This window comes from Podarcis cretensis (assembly GCF_951804945.1).
Source record: "Podarcis cretensis genome assembly, chromosome: 16".
In the NCBI taxonomy this organism is placed as follows: Eukaryota; Metazoa; Chordata; class Lepidosauria; order Squamata; family Lacertidae; genus Podarcis; species Podarcis cretensis.
In genome coordinates, this window is record NC_137186.1 from 3,217,810 (window position 1) to 3,238,919 (window position 21,110).

The 21,110-nt window shown below is 46.6% G+C and overlaps 1 protein-coding gene and 1 long non-coding RNA gene across 10 annotated transcripts in view; one reads left to right on the top strand and one right to left on the bottom strand.

Moving 5' to 3' along the window:
- LOC307205904 overlaps nucleotides 1-21,110 on the bottom strand; it is a 260,341-nt gene that overhangs the window by 146,371 nt on the left and 92,860 nt on the right. The gene's annotated exons all lie outside the window — the stretch shown is intronic.
- Nucleotides 1-21,110, top strand: part of RORC (RAR related orphan receptor C) — a 115,780-nt gene that overhangs the window by 71,571 nt on the left and 23,099 nt on the right. Inside the window, exon 1 of one of the 9 annotated variants that reach the window (XM_079958135.1) lies at nucleotides 18,884-18,935. The exons of the other annotated variants lie outside the window; for them this stretch is intronic. Coding sequence (XP_079814261.1) covers nucleotides 18,899-18,935 — 37 coding nt within the window. The 5' untranslated portion in view covers nucleotides 18,884-18,898. Of the gene's footprint in view, nucleotides 1-18,883; nucleotides 18,936-21,110 lie in introns of those variants that run through there. 9 annotated transcript variants of the gene reach the window in all.

Genomic DNA, 21,110 nt, shown 5'->3' on the forward strand with positions numbered 1-21,110 from the left:
AGTTTTACGTCATTCTGATCTTTGCCTTTTTATTTTATTCCTACCTTTGCTCTTCAGACACCTCTTTGAGAGTGTTTCGCTTTCTTGATTTAGCGGTGCAGGGTCGCATTAAATGGGAGTCCTACTGAGAGTTAATGAGCGCAGCTACCGTAGGTTCGTTAATTTCAGTCACTATAAACTGAGTAATTGGACACAACACTGATAAGTTTGTGTATGATGATGATGATGCTACAAAAGATACCTAAAGGAGTGTTTCCACCCCCATCGTTCTGCCCGGAAACTGAGGTCCAGCTCCGAGGGCCTTCTGGTGGTTCCCTCATTGCAAGAAGCCAAGCTACAGGGAACCAGGCAGAGGGCCTTCTCAGTAGTGGCGCCCGCCCTGTGAAATGCCCTCCCACCAGATTTCAAAGAGAAAAATAACAACCAAACTTTTAGAAGACATCTGAAGGCAGCCCTATTTAGGGAAGCTTTTAATGTTTAATAGGTTATTGTATTTTAATATTCTGTTGGAAGCCGCCCAGAGTGGCTGGGGAAACCCAGCCAGATGGGCGGGGTATAAATAATAAATTATTATTATTATTATTATTATTATTATTATTAAATAGGAATTCACCTAGGTCAGGGATGAGGAATCTGGGGGTCTCTATACATTGCTAGGCTTTCATAATCCCTGACTGCTAGCTATGCAAACTGATGGGACTTAGAGTCCAACAACATCTGTCTCCACCACCACCACTTGTCTAGGCCCACATTTACAGTGGTGCCCCGCAAGATGAACGCCTCGCAAGACGGAAAACCCGCTAGACGAAAGGGTTTTCCGTTTCGGAGGCGCTTCGCAAAACGAATTTCCCTATGGGCTTGCTTCGCAAGACGAAAATGTCTTGCGAGTTCCTGCGGGGTTTCCCCCCCCCCCTTTTCCCCCTTTTCCTAAGCCCTTAGCCGCTTATCAGCTGATCCGCTGATAAGCCGCTTAACAGCTGATCCGCTGATAAGCCGCTTAACAGCTGATCGCTAAAAGCCGCTAAACTGCTAATAGCGCTAATCCGCTAAGCTGTCAATGGGCTTGCTTCGCAAGACGAAAAAACTGCTAGACGAAGAGCCTCACGGAACGGATTAATTTTGTCTTGCGAGGCACCACTGTAAATCTCTGCTAGGACTTCCAAAACCTTCGCTTCGACTCAGTGGCACTCTCTTTCACTTGCCCCATCCGCAAGTTTGTTCTCAAGGAAACACTTTGCGCTTGAGTTAACAACGTCGTTCCCGCTCCCCACAACTTAAATTTTCGGCAGGTGCCCAGAAACCAGAAAAGTCGTTCCTTTGGCAATCTCCCCAAAAGGAGATCACTGCTCACTTTGCTTAAATCCTTTCCGTGCGCAAAACGCCTCTCTCCGGGGTTTTGAAAAGGGTGTGAAGACTTCAAAATTAGTTGCCACCTTCCGTTTTTCTGCGTGTGGTGAAACGGGCACCGGTTTTTTAAGGCTCCCCCCTCCTCTTGCTTTCCTTCTCACCCCCCCCCGACCCACACTTTCCTTCCCACTCTCTGTTCTGAGAAATAAATGCCTTTCGTCTGTGTCAGATAAAATCTGCTAGGCTAATCTGTCACAGCCTATCTGATGAGAGGTAGGGGATCCCAAGGTTTTGCAAAAGGTCATGGGCAAGTTTAATTTTAGTGTGTGTAGTTTTAATTTTATATTGCTGATTGCGGCTGTTCTCTCTCCCCATCCCCAATTCCTCATAGTTGTTCGCTTCATTGTTCCCTTTACCTTCCTGCACAATTTACAATTGCTAGCTGGGACTGGTGAGAGTACAGTGACCCCTGGTGGCCTAAAGGTTCTTCGCAACGGGTGGCCCTGATCCCAAGATCTTCCGCTTTGCATTTGGACAGGGCGAGGGAGGTCTTCCATGGGTGCATGGGAACCTGGATGCTTCCGATTCAGTAGGGCAGCATTCTTATGCCCCTATTTAAATCTGTCTTCCATTCAGAGCCATGACGACTGGAATCTCACCCCCCGGAATCAAATAACATGCAAATAAGATGCTAAACCTACTTTATAGTCCATTATGTTTGTGGAAGTCGCTTTTGTGTCATAGGAAAGCTCAAATATCATGCGGAATTAAACAGGGAAACACATTTTTAATAGAATCGAAAAACACTGAATCGTATAATTGTAGAGTTGTAAGGGACCCCAGGGTCATCTAGTCCAACCCCCGGCAATGCAGCCATCTCAACTGGAAGCATCCATGACAGACAGCCACCAAACCTCTGCTTAAAAACCTCCAAGGAAGGAGAGACCACAACTTCCCAAAGGAGACCGTTCCAGAGTCAAACAGCCCTTACCATCAGAAATTCCCCTCTGATGTTTAAGCATATGTGATAGTCCATTAGTTTCCTAGCATTAGTTTCTGCGCAGTGCGGAAACTCAAAAATAATGCAGAAAATACTGGTTAGGGAAATGTTGGGGAGATGGAATAAACTGCCCTGGGGGGGTTGCACCCGGAACCGGTCCGGGAGCCACCCATGGGCTCCTTTCAGAGAAGGTTTTTCCCGTTTGCAGGGGGCTGAAAAGAAGGGATGTGGGGAGAAAGCCTTGAGGGGGTTGATGGAACTCGGATGTGGGTTGACGCCATGCGCCAGCAGACCGAAATGTTAAAGCAACAGGAGGAAATTGAGGGGGGAGGCTTGTTTTCAAGGCCTGCCGGAGGAACCAGCGAGCTCCTCTTTGAAGCGTCAGCTCTGTGGCTTAAGCTTCGCGTGCAAACCCTCCTCCTCCGTTCCTCGTGGCAGTTTTGCCCCCCACCGCACTACCGCCGCTTGTAGCACCCGTCGGAGACCCCCTCAAGTTGCCGTCGGAGACCCCCTTTTAAAGCATGCACCTGCCTGCGGAGAGCTTTGCAGCACCTCTAGAGTCCGGTGGGTTTGTCGTGGCCACAAGCAGCTCTGTAGGTTTGCAGGCAGCCCTGTTTAGAGAAGTTTTTAACAACTGGTGTTTTTGTTTTGTTTTTGTTTTCAAAAAAAATTATTGGTTTTCCACATTTATCACAAAATGACATGACGAAACACACAACAAAGAAAAACACACTACAATACAATAAAATTAAACACAAAAAGGAATTATTTCTTCTAATACCTAATTCTCATAACATTGCTAACTGACTTCCTCAAATCCTCTCTAACTGAATTTCATTATATCACATTTATAACAGTTCTCCAAGTTCATATTTCTAATAATATTAACTCCTTTCATTTACTAATCTCTTCTCCTTTATTAATATTCCAATGCTTACTACCACATATCCTTATTCTATCCCTAGGCCTATTTGTTACTTTCGAGGGTTTTCTCTTTATCTTATATTACAATATTTAGCTAAATATTCTTTGAATTTATTCCAGTCCTCTTCTGTCTCCTCTTCTTTCTGGTCGCGGATTCTTCCAGTCAGGTTGGCCAGCTCCAAAAAATCCAGCATCTTCATCTGCCATTTTTCTATTGTTGGTATTTCTTGTGATTTCCAAGTTTTGGCTAATAACGACTGGTGTTTTAATGTATTTTTAACCTTCAGTTGGAAGCCGCCCAGAGTCGCTGGGGAAACCCAGCCAGATGGGCAGGCTAGAAATATTATATTATTATTATTTTTTATTTATTCCCCTTGAGAAATGTTAAGTAGATAGATCAGGGGGCAGGAAGCTTCGTCTTTAAACATATTTGGCCCCCATCATCCAGCCTGGACACAGAGGTCCAGCTCCAAGGACCTTCTGGCGGTTCCCTCATTGCAACAAGTGAGGTTATAAGGAACCAGGCAGAGGGCCTTCTCGGTGGTGGCACCTGCCCTGAGGAACGCCATCCCATCAGATGTCAAGGAACAATCTGACTTTTGGAAGACTTCCGAATGCAGTCCTGTTCAGGAAGGGTTTTAATGTTTGATATTCTTTGTGTTTTAATATTCTGCTGGGAGCTGCCCAGTCAGATGGGTGTGGGTGAATAATAATAATAATAATAATAATAATAATAATTTTATTATTATTATTAGTGAGACTGAGGCCCACACTCCCTTCTTGGCAGACTTCCTGAGGGCTGCATGCCTGTGATGGACAGGGCCAGAGGTTTAAGTGAGGGGGGTGACACATGCATTTTCTCCTTTGTATGGTACTCTAGTTTCCACACACACAAACACACAGGCCACATTCCTCCATGTAAAGCACTATGGGTCCACTTCAAGCAGTCCTGGCTTTCCCCAGAGGATTCTGGGAGCTGTAGTTTGTGACGGGTGCAGAGAGTGGTCAGGAGAGCCACTGTTTCTCTTGGAGAACTGCAATTCCCAGAGTTCCCCTGAGAAGAGGGGTTGGCTGTTAAATCACTCTGGCCCCTGCAGCAGGGAGTTCCATAGTTTAACTAAAGAAATGCTTTCTTATCTCTGCCCTGAATTTTCCAACATTCGGCTTCATTGGCCGTCTGCAAGTTCTAATGTTAGGAGAGAAAGAGAGGGAAGCTATTCTCCATCCACCTTCTCCGTGCCACACATAATTTTATAACCTTCTGTCTTGTGGTCTCTTTCTTACTTTTCTTCAAACGTGTTTCTAATGCCTGTGTCCCCATTCACTGGCTAGAAATGCCACCGAATAAGATTTCTATAGAGATGTCCTCTGCCTTGAATAATTTCAGGGTGGCTGCTTGCAACGTTAAACCGCTATATTGTTTTGCGTGTTTTATTTGATTCCATTTATGAATCGCCTCCGGTGAAATACCTCAAAGCGATTTCTCCGTTAAAAAACGCAGAGAATAAAAACAATGCGCCGAAATACGAGGAAACGGATACTTTAAAAAGACAGCCGTCAAAACACAGCAAATGAAGAACGAGAAAAAGAACGACAGCAGATATCGCAGATATACACACACGCAAAAAAACCATGACCTTTCTAGCGTTTGGTAATGATGCAAACTTCCTAACTTCACTCTGCCGAATTAATACCTGTAGTTGTGTGGGAGAGGACTGAGCTTTTGGTTGAGTCCGAAACAAATCAATTCAAAAGTGCTGATCTAACTGAGTTCGGGAGTTTGATATCATCATCTTACCTGGTTGGCCCCAGTGAAAACAGGATGCTGGACTTTGACGGGCGTTGGGCCTGATCCAGCTACAGAGCTCTTCTTATGGAACCTCCAGGTCCAGAAGCAGTCTATCTGGATTTGCAGGTTCTTAAGGGCATGTGGCCACTGTAGGAGCAGAATCCTGGGCTAGATGGGCCCCTCTGGCCTGATCCAGCCACAGAGCTATAGAACCATGGAAGTATAGAATTGGAAGGGACCCTGCAGATCATCAAGCCCCAACCCTCTGCGATGCAGGAATATGCAGGTGTACCATACAGGGATCAAACCTGCAACCTTGACGTTATCAGGACCACCCTCCAACAAACTGAGCTCTTCTGGTGTTCTTATAATAATAATAATAATTTATTATTTATACCCCACCCATCTGGCTGGGTTTCCCCAGCCACTCTGGGCGGCTTCCAACAGAAAACTAAAATACAATAACCTATTAAACATGAAAAGCTTCCCTAAAGAGGGCTGCCTTCAGATGTCTTCTAAAAGTCTGGTAGTTGTTGTTCTCTTTGACATCTGCTGGAAGGGCGTTCCACAGGGTGGGCGCCACCACCGAGAAGGCCCTCTGCCTGGTTCCCTGTAACTTGGCTTCTCGCAGAGAGGGAACCGCCAGAAGGCCCTCGGCGCTGGACCTCAGTGTCCTTCTTTGGGGATGGAGTTTGAAAGATCTATTTATTTTGTTGCATTTACATCCTAGCCTTTTCCCCCAAGGAATTCAAGGTGGCAAGCACAGCTTTCCCTGTCCTTATTTAATCCCCACAACACCCATTTAAAGTAGGCTGAGAGTGAATGAGTGGCCCAGTGTCACACCCAATGAGTGGGGGTTTCAGCCCTGGTCCCTCCCAGGTCCTAATCTTACACTCTAACCACTGCACCACCACCACTGGCTCTCTAAAAATAAGCACTTCTGTAGATTTTTGCTGTGCAACTCTCCAGCTAAGGAATGTCCCTAAGAAAAGGCATACGACAGAGTAGAGTATGCCGAGAAACACATGCATTTGTGAAAATGATGTACAAAACCATTCCACGAGGAGGAATTGTTCGGCAGAAATAGGGGGAATTGCACGCAGAGGTATAAGGGGAAATTTGTCACAAAATGGTTTTTCATGAGGACTGCCTTAAAGAAAAAGGAAAGGAAAGAAATTCGCAAACCAATATGGAGAACGGAACTTGGAGATCAAATATTTATTGTTATGGTCAGTGACCGGCCTTAAGGTTGGAGAAATGGGAAACTAGGAGAAAGTGGAATTATCCCATCCCTGTTTGCACCTGTGATTTGAACCCTCCCACTTACATTTATTCCAAGATGATAGATAGATAGATAGATAGATAGATAGATAGATAGATAATGGTGTTAAGTTATTGGCAATTTTGCTTCCAAGCCCTTTCCTAATGGTCCATAAGATGGGAATTTCATTTCCCACAGCTGCCACGCACTGGGTCAGCATTTATATTATGTGCTACGGCCCCAAGGCCTTCCGTTCAGACCCCATTAGTGTAAAAGAATGGGGGGCAGCCAAAATGATCAAAGGGGTGGAGCAACTCACCTGTAAGATAAGGGGGCAGCGTTTGGGACTTTTTGGTTTAGAGAAAATTCAAGAAGGAAGTAACTTGATAGAGGTTTATGAAACGATACTTCTCTTGAGGGTAGGACTCGAACCCGTGGCTTCAAGCTACAAGAAAGGAGATTCCCACTAAACATTCAGGAAAACTTTCTGACGGTAAGAGCTGTTCAACAGTGGAACAGACGCCCACTAGAAGTGGTGGGCTCTCCTTCCTAGGAGGTGTTTAAGCAGAGGTTTGGTGCCCATCTGTCAGGGATGCTTTAGCTGAGATTCCTGCATTCCAGGGGGTTGGACTAGATGACCATCGGGTCCCTTCCAATTCTATGATTCTGTGAAAGTGGATAAAGAAAATGTTTTCCTCCCTGTCGTAACACTAGAATTTGTGGACTTCCAAGGAAGCGGAGTGTTGGGAGATTCAGGAGAGATGAAAAAAAAGTCCTTAATCCAGTGCATGGTTAAACTGCACAGCAGGCAGAGATGCCCGCCATCTTGGGCGACTGTATTTATCTTTTAATAAATTTTATTAAGGTGTGTAGAGGGGAAATGCCAAACTTAAAATCTTTTGCCTTTTTAAAAAACCGAACCAGGACTTTTATCTAGGTACTATAAAAACACAAAGGGGCAGGATGGGGAGAAAGAAATAGAGGAGAAAGAAAGAAAGAAAGAAAGAAAGAAGGTTAAAAGAGAAAGATAGAAAAATAAGATTCAGAAACTAAAGAACCTCCAATTCTTCCTCCATCCACTATGCAGAAACAAAATTCACTTCGTCCAATCCGACATATAACACCTCACAAAACAACTTTCTATAAACAAACATTGATCTTACATCCTCAAACCAGCGCAGGTATCTTTAAAAGAGGATTAATTGATTGTGATTTTATGTAAACTGTGTTACTTTTACTGTTGTTAGCCGCTCTGAGCCCAGCTTCGGCTGGGGAGGGCGGGATATAAATAAAAGTTTTTTGTTGTTGTTGTTTTGTTGTTGTTGTTGTTGTTGTTGTTGTTGTTGTTGTTGTTGTTCAATCAATTCAAAGGCCATCCGTGTCTGCTCGCCACGTTGTCTGGGCTTCCACAGGTGGGCGAAGGGCTGATCTAGACTTGGTCGCTGCAACCGCGGCCACTTTGGGTGTCGAGATCACTGCAGTCGTGTTCCTGTTTTGTGAGTCACGATCAAAGGGATAAACGACTGACGGCAGAGGAACTTTTGCTTGGGGGCAAATCGCCGCCGGTAAGGGGCGAGGCAGCAAAGCTGAATCATAGAGCTGTGGGAAGACAGTCTCGGGTCAGAGACAGGTTGCGGGGCGAGAAGCAAGGAAATATGAAGACACACATATTTTCCAAAATAATCCTCCTTGCCTTTTTGAAGCCTCTGTTCAAATCGGGTTCATATTCAGTTTTCGGGTTTCCCATCTGGGTGGCCACTGTGGAAACAGTATACTGGCTTGATTCAACTGGGGTCTTCTTCGGTCCTTATGGAACCTCCAGGTCCGGAATAGTCTATCTCGATTCTTAGATTCTTCAGGGCCTTTGGCCACTGTGAGAATAGGGTGCTGGGCTCATTCAGCACAGCTCTTCCAATGTTCTTCATTTCCTCTATTTTATTTTTTAAAAAATATTTTTATTGGTTTTTGACATACAAAATTTATAAAACATACCACACAATTTATCGCAAATGCTTTCTTATTGGACTTCCATCAGCACCTCGGACAATCCTCCGTCTTAATCACTTCTTACGCATTTCCTAACTTAATATTGCCTTTACATTCTTAACATATCACGTCTCCTTCTCCATTTTTGCAATATTTCTAATATTATTCCTCACAGAGCTTCTTGCAAACCTACAAACGTCGTCTGGTCGTCACAAATACTTTTCAAATAATCTGTAAATTTCCTCCAGTCCTCGGTAAACTTCTGGTCCCGCTGGTTTCGGATCCTTCCCGCTAGTTTGTCAAGTTCCACATAGTCCATTAATTTCATCCTCCATTCTTCCATCGTCAGTAATTCTTCTTGCTTCCATTTTTGGGCCAATAGCATTCTTGCTGCTGTTACTGCATATAGAAAAAGCTTACATTCCTTTCTATTTATATTGTTTCCAACAATACCGAAGAGAAATGCTTCTGGTTTCTTTATAAATGTATATTTCAACATTTTTTTCAACTCATTATATATTATCTCCCAGAAGCATTTCACCTTTTTACATTCCAACCACATGTGATAAAATGTTCCCTCCTTTTTCCTTACATTTCCAACATTTATTACTAACTTTATACATTTTTGCTAACTTCACTATGTGTAATATACCATCTATACATCATTTTCATCACATTTTCTTTTAGTGCATTACATGCAGTAAATTTTAAGCCTTCCTTCCATAATTTTATCCAATCACTCAACAGTATATTATACTAAAAATCTTTGGCCCAATGAATCATAACCGACTTAACCTCCTCATTTCCTCTATTATTTGGGGAATGTTGGTGAAAATCAAATTTTTAAAAAATGACAAGATGGAGTATAATGGGGTGAGCAATAAGTATAATGCAGCAATTAATAAGATTAGAATAAAGATAAGAATAAAAACACCAGGGTGCGAGGGGTGGGAAGTCAAAAAGGGAAATATAAGTGAATGATATATTGTATGTGAGGTAAACTTGTTAAAAACCTTTGAAAAAATCTAATAAAAAATAATATTTTTAAAATGTTTTATGAGACAATCGCACACACACCCCCCCAAAAAAATGCATTTTAGGAAAAATGGTGTGTAAAATATTGCCACGTTTTTGTGAGGAGTTTAAGATAAAATTGCAAACTCGGGTGGAAAACAGGAGAAATTGCGAGAAATGGAAAAGTTTCTCCGTCGTCAACCTGAAGTTCCCAGCAACTGGTACCCAAAAGCACCCTTTCCCTGGCAGTGGGGGGCAGAAGGAGGTGAGCTTTGCCCTGCAGGTGATGTTCTGCTGTGATAGCAACCCCGCTCTTTACAAGAGCAGCTAAAGGTTCAGGCAGTTGGTGTACACATCCTGGGCTCAGTGGGGCATGGTCATCATTGGGGCAATAAGGAGGAGGCTATTTCAGTGGGTCTACTCTGAGTCAAGGGACGCGGGTGGTGCTGTGGGTTAAACCGCAGAGCCTAGGACTTGCCGATCAGAAGGTCGGCGGTTCGAATCCCTGCGACAGGGTGAGCTCCCGCTGCTCGGTCCCTGCTCCTGCCAACCTAGCAGTTGGAAAGCGCGTCAAAGTGCAAGTAGATAAATAGGTACCACTCCAGAGGGAAGGTAAACGGCGTTTCTGTGCGCTGCTCTGGTTCACCAGAAGCGGCTTGGTCATGCTGGCCACATGACCTGGAAGCTGTACGCCGGCTCCCTTGGCCAGTAAAGCGAGATGAGCGCCGCAACCCCAGAGTCATCTGTGACTGAACCTAATGGTCAGGGGTCCCTTTACCTTTACCTTTCCCTATGTACTGTCTGAAACCAGAGTGAACTACACCCTCGATCCGTGCACCTCAGTATGGTCTAAATGAGGCATGTCCAACTCCCAAGAGAATGCGATCTAAAGGTAAAAGGTAAAGGGACCCCTGACCATTAGGTCCAGTCAGCCAAAAAATCCCTGGCTCTGGTTGAGGCCAGCCTAACCTCCCTGTGGCCCGGGACCTCCGAGATGTTTTTATTTGAAGACCATAAGGTCCTCCGTGGGACATACCAGGAGAGGCGGTCCCGTAGGTACGAGGGTCCTAGGCCGTATAGGGCTTTAAAGGTTAAAACCAGCACCTTAAACCTGATCCTGTACCCCACCAGGAGCCAGTGCAGCTGGTATAGCACCGGGTGAATGTGATCTCGCAGCGAAGACCCCGTAAGGAGTCTCGCTGCAGCATTCTGCACCCGCTGGAGTTTCTGGGTCAGTCTCAAGGGCAACCCCACGTAGAGTGAGTTACAGTAATAAAGTCTGGAGGTGACTGTCGCGTGGATCACAGTGGCTAGGTCAGGGTGAGAGAGACACATTATCGGAGACGGCTATCAGTGGCTGTTAGTCAAGATGGCTATGATCTGCCTCTGCAGTTTCAGGCAGTGATGCTTCTGAATGCCAATTACCACAGGAGGGGAGAGTTGCCCCTTTTTTAAAAAAAATTAAATTTCAGGCAGTGATGCTTCTGAATGCCAATTACCACAGGAGGGGAGAGTTGCCTTTTTTAAAAAAATAAAATTAAAAATTGACTATTTTCACATAACAAATTATTTCAACAATTGTATTCCCCCCCATTTCCCCCCTCCCTCCCCCCTATGACTTCCCTCAGTTCCTCTTTCTGGTTTATTAACATATATTGTTCTCTGCATATTGTAAAAATCTCTAAGTTATCCATCTATTACACTAACAAAGAAATTTGTGTATGTTTATTCAAAGCCTGCCAAGTAGTCCGGCTCATTTTGTTGTTGTTTTTTAAGTACTTTGTAAAAGGTTCCCATTCTTCTTTAAAATCACAGCTGTCCTTATCACGTAGTTTGTGCGTCAGTTCTGCCAGTTCCGCATAGTCCATCAGTTTCCCTTGCCACAGCTCTTTGGTCCATCCTTGTGCTATTAAAACTCTTGCCGCCGTTGTCGCATACATAAATATGTTCTTCATTTTCCTTGGCAGGTCTTTCCCTACAATCCCTAACAAAAATGCTTCAAAACAAAATAAAAAAATTCCTTCCAGTAGCACCTTAAAGACCAACTAAGTTAGTTCTAGGTATGAGCTTTCGTGTGCAAGAACTAACTTAGTTGGTCTTTAAGGTGCTACTGGAAGGAATTTTTTTATTTTGTTTTGACTATGGCAGACCAACACGGCTACCTATCTGTAACTGGAAAAATGCTTCAGGCTTTTTTTTTTTTTTTACAAATGTTAATCTAAACATTTTCTTCAACTCGTTATATATCATTTCCCCAAAATTTTAAATTTCTCTACATTCCCAACACATATGATAAAAAGTCCAGGAGGGGAGAATTGGTCTTGCGCTGGGTGCCCTGCTTGCAAGTTTCCCATCTAATGCAACAGGCTCTTCTTATGTTCTCAAGGTGCTATACATGGTTTTCCCCCCACTCGTTTAACCCCTGCAACAACCCTGTGAGGTAGGTTAGGTCGAGAGGCAGGGATTGACCCACCAAAATCCACTTCCTGGGGGAAGGATTTGAACCATGGTTCCCCAAGGTCTGCACTTGACCCGCTATACCACCCTGGCTCCCCTTGAGGTTCTCCATCCCCAACCCTCGCAGGGCTCTTTCCGTCCCAGGACCCCTGGGATCCTGCCGCTCTCGGTCACGGCAAAGGGAGTTTGGGGTTGTTTCCCTCGCACCTTCACTCTTGCCAGAGCGCCCGGGCGGACTGCGTAAGACACGCAAAGCGGGTGGGAGTTGGGTTTCCATCTCTCCTGGGGGCGCCTGCTGTGTTGTGCGTCTTTCCTGCTTTGATTCATGTGGCGAGAGTGTCAACGAGTCAGCCCTCCCCCAGGCGGCTGCTGCTGCTGCGGCTGCCCCTACGCTGCGAGAGGGGGAAGGAAGAGGAGGGGGGCCATGAATCGGCAGCAATAAACACACAGTCATCTCGAATGCCTCTTTGCCTTTCATCCTGCGTTGCGGTTGGGCTTTGTTTTGCTCTCTCTTTTATAACAGGTGTAATTTTTGAGCGGGAGCAGATTTCGATGCCATGTCGAACGTGCCGGTGGTAGCCTTTCAAACCTAGGGTTGGCCAGATTCAAAACCCTTTCCTGGCATGTTGCGGACTTCCCAGATACCAAGGGGGGCAGCAGGGACAGGAAGGCAGGCTGTGGTTGGAAAGGTGTGCTCTTCGTCTTCCCGGGAGGTCAGGAAGTGGTGTCAGCAGTGGGATGGATCCCCTCTCTGGGGAAGGGAGGGCTCTGAGCGGGAAGGTACAAACCGAGTGGGAGCCAGTGACTCAGCCATGACCATAACCCCAACATCAGTAAGAGTTTAACACAGGGGCGGGGAGCATCTGTGATGTTTTCCAGGTGCTAGGACTCCAACTCCCATCAGCCGCCACAAACGCAAGCAACAGTCGAGGGTAATAGCATCGTAGTTCAGGAACAACTGTGGGAATACGTGTCCATTGTTCCTCCCGAAAGGAGCCGTTTGGCTGCTTGCAAGTACCATATTTTTTGCTTTGTAAGACGCACCTGACCATAAGACGCACCTAGTTTTGGGAGGAGGAAAACAAGAAAAAATTATTCTGAATCCCAGAAGCCAGAACAGCAAAGGGGATCTGGCTTCTGGAATACCGTGTGGCTGTTCTGGCTTCTGGGATAACTGCGCCAAGCCTCTTCGGGGCAACGGGATGAAGGCTCCCCCTGCATGAAGAGGCTGCGCGCGGCGAAAGCAGAAGCCAGGACAGGTGCGTCGCTGAAGGGACGCTGCGCAGTTCTCCCTCTCTGCGCAGCGCCTCTCTTTCGCAGGAGAGGCGTTGTGCAGAGAGGTAGAGCTGCGTAGCGCCCCTTCAGCGAAGCAGGAGGAGGAACAGAAGGGGCTCCGTTCCTCCTCCAGCTTCTCTGAAGGGGGCTGCGCAGCTCTACCTCTTGCGCAGCGCCATTCACTCCATAAGACGCACTCACATTTCCCCTTACTTTTTAGGAGGAAAAAAGTGCATCTTATGGAGCAAAAAATACGGTATTTATAGGTGTATAGGATCAGAGCATCAGAGAACAGAAAGTGCCGTTAAAATCCTCACATTCAGGCCGGCCCCTGGATGGTTCTAACCTGCAAGGAACAACTTGCACATGCAAATGGGCCATCACAGATTCAAGTGATTGCATTTACAAAAGTCCAGGCTAGGGTCGTGGAACATCAGAATGCCACTTATTATTCAACTCTACATATGAACATTAAGAAAAGGGGGAAAAACTTGCCCCCAAAGGGAAAATCAGGAAAGGAATGGTTTCCCAGGAACCCGAAGCTCAGGGCTGTTCTGGGTGCCTTGGGAAATGAGGGCAGCAGCGGTCTCAGATTGGTCCAGAGTGGCGCTCTGTAGCGTGTTGGGTGCCTGAGGTTTATTCAGCTCTCTCTGTTTTGTATAGAAGAACTGGGTGAGTTTTCTTTTCTTTTAATCTCCTACCCACAGTCTGTCACAGCTGATGCCTGTGCCTTTGTGACCCCAAATACCACAGCTGGGAGTAGAAATGAGCCCCCTTACCGATCACGTTCTCCCCGCCACGGCATCCTCTGATGTTATCGGGACCCTTGGCAGTGCACAAACAGCTATACCGCTCCTGGGTCTACTGACATCTTCAGCCCCTCTTAGAAAACACACCAAAAAATAAAATAAAGTTTAGGGTTTCCTGGAAACCAAACCCACACACCCCAGCCTGGGTCTCTGAAAAGCCAACAGGCGCTTTTCTGCCCCACTCACCCGCTGCCGCCCCTCTCGCCTAGTTCACAATACCCCCTCGGCGCCTCTTCCCCATGACCCCAATCAGGGAGGGGGGAAAGAGCTGTCAGCCCTGAAGGGCGAAGGGTTAAACAGCCGCATCAAACAGGTTGTCATCTCGACCGGTTTGGGAAACACTGCTCTTGTGTGCTGGGAGAATTGCAAGCGATGGTTTGCTTTGAGCCCCACGCCCAAGCCCTTAGGGTGGCTGCTGATGCGTTCCTTGGCACAGAGCATTGTGGCGCATGCGCTAGCCAGCAGACAATCGTCCTCTTCTCCCATGTGCAACTGGGAATGCTCATTTGGCTGCCTCCCCAATCCAGGTCCCTTCTGGATTTGGAAAAAACCAGGGTTACTTTCCCCCATTTAATAACAAAAGGAGACCCTGCGGAGTCAGGCCAAAGGAGCCCACCTGGGGCAGCATCCTGTTCTCACAGCAGCCAACCAAGTTGCCTGTGGGAAAGTTGCAAGCAGGATCCGAGTGTCACGGTCCGGTCTACGGGCGATCAAAGTCCCAGCTGAGGACGTCAGGACCGGGGGCAAGATGGCGGGGTGGGAGCAGAAACGAGAGTCCAGAAGCCAGGGGTCCGAGGGTCAGGAAGCAAGGAGTCACAAAGTCAAGGGTCCGAGGGTTGAGAAGCAAGGAGTCACGAAGTCAAGGGTCCGAGGGTCGAGAAGCAAGGAGTCACGAAGTCAAGGGTCCGAGGGTTGAGAAGCAAGGAGTCACGAAGTCAAGGGTCCGAGGGTCGAGAAGCAAGGAGTCACGAAGTCAAGGGTCCGAGGGTCGAGAAGCAAGGAGTCACGAAGTCAAGTGTCCGAGGGTCGAGAAGCAAGGAGTCACGAAGTCAAGGGTCTGAGGGTCGAGAAGCAAGGAGTCACGAAGTCAAGTGTCCGAGGGTCGAGAAGCAAGGAGTCACGAAGTCAAGGGTCCAAGGGTCGAGAAGGAGGCAATCAAGAAGCCAAGGTTCAAGGAGCAGGAAGCAAGAAGCCAAACGCAGCAAGGCAGGAAACGTGTTGCTGTGGCCAAGAGCCGAAGGGAAATGCTGCCCTTATATCCCTTCCCGGCTCTTGCCACCAGGTGCAGCGAGTTACCAATCGGCCTCACCTGTGCGGCTGCGCCTTGCCTCTCCAGAACAAAGTTAGGAAGGCCCCAGTCCTGCGAAGCCCTACTGGTCACAGGGCCCGGCTCCTGCACACACTCCTGATACTGAACTCAATAGCAACTCTCCCCTCCTGCAACTGGTATTCAGAAGCATTGTAGCCGTCGATGCCCCTCTCCTCCATGAATTTGTCTAATTCTCTTTTTGAAGTTGTCCTAGTTGGTGGTTAGGCTGCGGAACCAAGGTCTACAGTTTCTGCACTGCGCAGAGAAGGGCTTTCTTTTCTCTGTTTTGAATCTTTCAACATTTAGCTTTCACTGAATGTCCCCAAGTCCCAGTCTCATGAGAGGGAGGAATTTTTCTCTCTACCCGTTTTCTCTCGGCCAGGCATAATCTTACAGACTTCTATCACATCACCTTTTCCTCGCTTTTTCTCTGCACTAAAAAGTCCCAAACACGACAACCTTTCCTCCTTAAGAAAGTTGTTCCTGGAGTGATGCCGATCTAGAAATCTTCTGCTCCGACCTCGTTTTGATTTCCCCATTTTCTCCAGAGAGCTACGCATCCCTGCACACTTTGATGCATCAGGCCATGAACTCCACCCCTCAGGTCATGGATTTGCAAATGGAAAGGGATAAGAAATGTGGCCAAAAAAAGAGAATGATCTCAGTGCAGTCATAGGTTGCATCGTTCGTTCCTATGCTTTGCTTTTCCTGATGCGCGAGAGTGCGTGGACATATTGGGGGGATACCGCACGAACAAAGAACCCTGCTGTGACTTCGTGTGATGCCCAGATTGTGTACTTGTTGTGTTTGTCGGTTCAGATGACACCCGACACATACACAATTCACTCATGCCCAAGGGAGCCCATGTTTTCTGTTCGGGGTAGGGCCTTTCAAAGGCGCCCTAGTGTGGTGTCCTTGAGAAATGAAGGCAAGATGGTGTCGGGCCCTGTCCGGTTGCTATAGTAACGCAGCCTGGGGTTGCCATCTTCTGTCAGGCAGGCCCTCCAATTTGCCTGGCGTTCTTGATAGTCAGCAATTTCACAAGAGGGCAGGGAGTTTTCCTGTAGTTTCTGAGCCTGGAGTCCAACCCAGTGACATTTTTCATCCTTTCTAGTTTCTGTAACACCATTTGGCACCCAAAAATCTCTTTGTCGTTTTCTTTCCACCCTGCTCTTCAATTCCCAGTGGCATTACATTCAAGATGGTGGCAACCAGGGGTGGGCGAAGGTGCCCACTTTGGTTTCTCATTCTTTCAGTTTCAGTTCAGTCCTCCGTGTTTCCTCATATCAATTTGTGATATGTGTTTTTAAAGTCCTCGTGAAAATTCATCAATGTTTCGGTCCAAAATTTCTCCCTTTGCACACATTTTCATGTGCACTTTTTTAATGCACACGTTTCTTTGCAAAACGGTATACCCAGCGCATTTTAAGTGTGTTATTTTCGCTGAAAAGCATGTATTTCAGTGCACGCTTCACACTAGTATAGTATTTTGATGCACACGACTGGCCTAGAGAATTAGATTGCAAAATTCAGAGCAGGGCAAATTTCAAAGGATACTTCTCTAAAAGTGCAGATTAGAACCACATTCACCCCATACTTTTAAAGCCCTGTTATACCATTTTAAACAGTCATGGCTGCTCCCAGAATTCTTAAATTTGTTAAGGGTTCTGGGAGTAGTTAGGACAGCCCCACAGAGCTGCAATTCTCAGAGTAGTTTAACAATCAATCCCTCTTCTCAGGGAATTTTAGCTCTGTGGGAGAAATTGAAGCACCACCTAACAGCTCTCAGCACCCTTAACAAACCACAGCTCCCAGAATCCTTTGGGGGGGAGCCATGATCGTTTAAAATGGTATTATAGTGCTTTAAATATATGGTGCGAACGCAGCTGAAGTGAAGATTGCTTTTCGCTGCAAACAGAACCGAATCTCTTCCCCACCCTGAAGGGCAACAGAGAATTGGGGAGGGGGCTCTGTTTGTCTCGAAAGAGCGGATTTTCAGCACAGCTCCTCGCCCGGAGTGAATGGGGTCCGCCCTCCTTCCTTTTTCTGCTGACGCAAGCGCCGTTTCCGATGAGGCAATGGAAGCTGTGACGCGGAGCTTAGACGGGAATTAACTCCCCGTTTCCGAACCGCATCAGCACATATATAAAATACAGATACATATATGAATTTTTTTTGCTTATTTGGTTTGTGTGTTTTTGCTCTCCTCTTCATTTTGCAATCGACCCAATCGTGTGCACCCAGAGCTCTGCTGACCTCACGTCAGGAGGGCGGATTTACTGGCATCAATCTCTGTATAAAAGTGAGAGTTGTTCTTTACTGGCAGAATCTTCAAGGTGGATGGGCTGACTAATTTAGGGGCTGACTCATGCGGCTTCTTGTGGTTCAGGGAAGAAACCACTGGCCTCCGTGGTTTAATTTCCACCCCCCATTCTATTATTAATATGACATTACACTTAGTTAGCTGCGGGTGATGCAATGCAAAAAAACAGTGTCGTTTTCCCTGCCTGTGAAGACCCAGAGACTCTCACGAAGCAGAGAGGGTGCCCTGAGGGTCTGCTTGCGACAGCCCTGCAAGGTGGACTAAGACAGGAATGGACAGGTGTCAAATTTTCCACATTGACTTCATTATTATTTTTTAAACTAGACTTCCGGGGGCTGGCAACTTGAGTCAGGCGCAAATGACTTAGGTTTGTAGCCAGCAGTATAACTCCTTACTCAGCGTAGACCCGTTGAAATTAATGAGGGTGTGCAACGTGGTGCATGCTCTGGTTATCTCCCGCTTGGACTACTGCAATGTGCTCTACATGGGGCTACCTTTGAAGGTGACACGAAAACTGCAATTAATCCAGAATGCGGCAGCTAGACTGGTGACAGGGAGTGGCCATCGAGACCACATAACACCGGTCCTGAAAGACCTACATTGGCTCCCAGTACGTTTCCGAGCACAATTCAAAGTGTTGGTGCTGACCTTGAAAGCCCTAAATGGCCTCAGTCCAGTATATCTGAAGGAGCGTCTCCACCTCCATCATTCTGCCCAGACTCTGAGGTCCAGCTCCGAGGGCCTTCTGGCGGTTCCCTCTCTGCAAGAAGCCAAGCTACAGGGAACCAGGCAGAGGGCCTTCTCGGTGGTGGCACCCGCCCTGTGGAACTCCCTCCCACCAGATGTCAAAGAGAAAAATAACTACCACACTTTTAGAAGACATCTAAAGGCAGCCCAGTTTAGGGAAGCTTTTAATGCTTAATTGGTTACTGTATTTTAGTGTTCTGTTGGAAGCCGCCCAGAGTGGCTGGGGAAACCCAGCCAGATGGGCGGAGTATAAATTATTATTATTATTATTATTATTATTATTATTATTATTATTTTCAGTGGATCTGTTTGAGTAGGACTAAGATGAGGTGTAGCTCATAAGACCTAGCCCTGCAGCAAAACACACCCACACACACACTTGAGCTGAGAGACAAGGTTTGTGCTCGCATTACTCTGGACACGGGTGCAAGCCGCCTTTCTGCACATGGGCAAGGGGTTGTGTGAAAGAGTGCAGGATCCTGGACCAGATGGGTCCTTGGGGTCTGATCCAGCAGCCAAGCTCTTCTTAACGTCGTATAAAATGCCGTGACAAAGGGTGGGAAAATAGATTTTCTTGTGCTTCTGTCTCACATCTGGGGGGGTCTTTCGTCCCCCCCTTCCCACAGCCACCTGCAGAGGTATGATGCAGCCCCTTTCATGTGGTTTGCTGCGCCGACATCCCTGCCTCCGCACGGTGGGTTCTCCCCAGAGCCACCCCAGGGTGGTTAAACATTTCTGGTGCAAGAAGCGAGGGGGTCGGTCTGCCTCAAAGCAGCTGCCTCGTTGCTCCCACTGCCATCGCTCGCCGCAGCTGAGCTGCAGTTATTCAGCGGGGTCAGCAGAGAAGTGGTCTCTGCACGCGCCTTGGGGCACTGTTGTCGATGACGATTTGCCACTCGCGGCTCGTGGTCCCGGGGCTACGCGGTGGCTTTGGAAAAGAAGGTTCTGCAGTTTAGGGACTTGGGAAAGGACCCAGGAGTCCTGCAGCGGCTTTTAGCAGAACCATCTCAATTGCAAGCGAAAAACCAAAACGACCCAAAAGGGGTCGAGGGGAAGAAATTCACAACTAAAAATGGCATATTTTTGGTCGCCAGCATGAAAGCAACAAGAGAGGAACCAACATCTTGGTTCCCAGGGAGTGAGATTTGGAGATATTGGGGTGTATTCCATTTATATTCTCACACACAACACAGAGCCTTTTAGCTCTGCCCCAAACCCGTGTAGGGGATTTTTGGGGAAATATCCAGGCAGCGGCATTGTGTAACTTACATAAGGCAGGCAGGCAGCCCCAGACTAAGGGCCCTGCTAAAAATCTGTATTCACGCCATCCTTTTCAGTTTGCAAAAGCACTGAGCTATTTCATTGGTCCTAACAGCAACTCTGGGGACCTAGGCCCATTTTCCTGCAAAACTGAGAGGTAATGATTTCTCCGTGGTGACTGGTTCAGGCAGGAATCAAACTCAGGTCCCTGTGAAAGTTGGGGAGGTTTCTTTTGGTTCCTAGAAAGTATGAGCAGGAAGTCCTTTCCCTTACCACCTCAAAATCCTACCGAAAACATGTGAGCTGTGAAGGATTTTGAAAGCAGAAAGGGACGGACACTTGTCATATGCTCAGAGGCTCTCTTGCCGGGTGGTGTTCTGAAAGCCAGCGAGGAAGAATGTAGTGCAAGGATGCCCCCTAGTGGACCAAGATCTGTATTGCAGCTGGTGCTTTTTGCCAAAAGGGGACAGAATGCACCTATCTTTCCTAAAACAAAATAAAAAAATTCCTTCCAGTAGCACCTTAAAGACCAACTAAGTTAGTTCTTGGTATGCGCTTTCGTGTGCATGCACACTTATTCAGATACACTGAAACAGATGTAACCAGACCCTTCTATATAGTGAGAAGGTGGGGAGGGGTATTACTCAGAAGGGTGGTGGGATTGGGTGATTGGCAGATAGCTGTGATGAGCCTGTTGACGACTCTTAACGACTGCAATAGGTCTTACAGGAAAAAGCAAGGGGTGAGAAGGTGAAAAATGGCTTTGTCATGTATAATGAGATAAGAATCCATTGTCTTTGTTCAGACATTGGATTCTTATCTCATTATACATTCTTATCATTATACATTCCAATCACCCATTCTCACCACCCTTCTGAGTAATACCCCTCCCCACCTTCTCACTATATAGAAGGGTCTGGTGACTTCTGTTTCAGTGTATCTGAAGAAGTGTGCATGCACACGAAAGCTCATACCAAGAACTAACTTAGTTGGTCTTTAAGGTGCTACTGGAAGGAATTTTTTTATTTTGTTTTGACTATGGCAGACCAACACGGCTACCTATCTGTAACTGGACCTATCTTTCCTAAACAGTCTGGAAAACGACAGAAGAATAACTCTCTCCTGACAAGCCCCATAATGTCACTCGCTGGGATGTTGGGCTCCAAAGACGTCCATTTCCTCTCTAACTTTTTTGCCTTATTTCCTGGCAGTAGCAAAAGCCGGGTAGCATCTTTCAAGGGTGACGGGGTCCTTTGTGCTCTCAGCAGTGAAGTTTGGAGTTCAAATCAGAACCTGCGAGATCTGGGCCTCGTTTCAGATCCTCACATGTGGACTGAAAAAGCAGAGGTTCTGCTTCCATTTAAGACCAGAGCATGTTTTCCACGTTATACTCTATATCTGACTTTTCTTCACATTGTTTTATTTATGTTTTCTTGATTTAATATACTGTAAACCGCTTTGAGTTTTTTTCTTAAAAATATAAAGCTGTATAGAAGTTAAATAAATAAATCCAGATTTAAGTGAGGACACAACCAGCTGGACTCCATATCTCAAAAGCAGGAAGTAACCTAGCATAGGAGTTGTGGTCTTTCAGGAGGTTTTCAAAGAG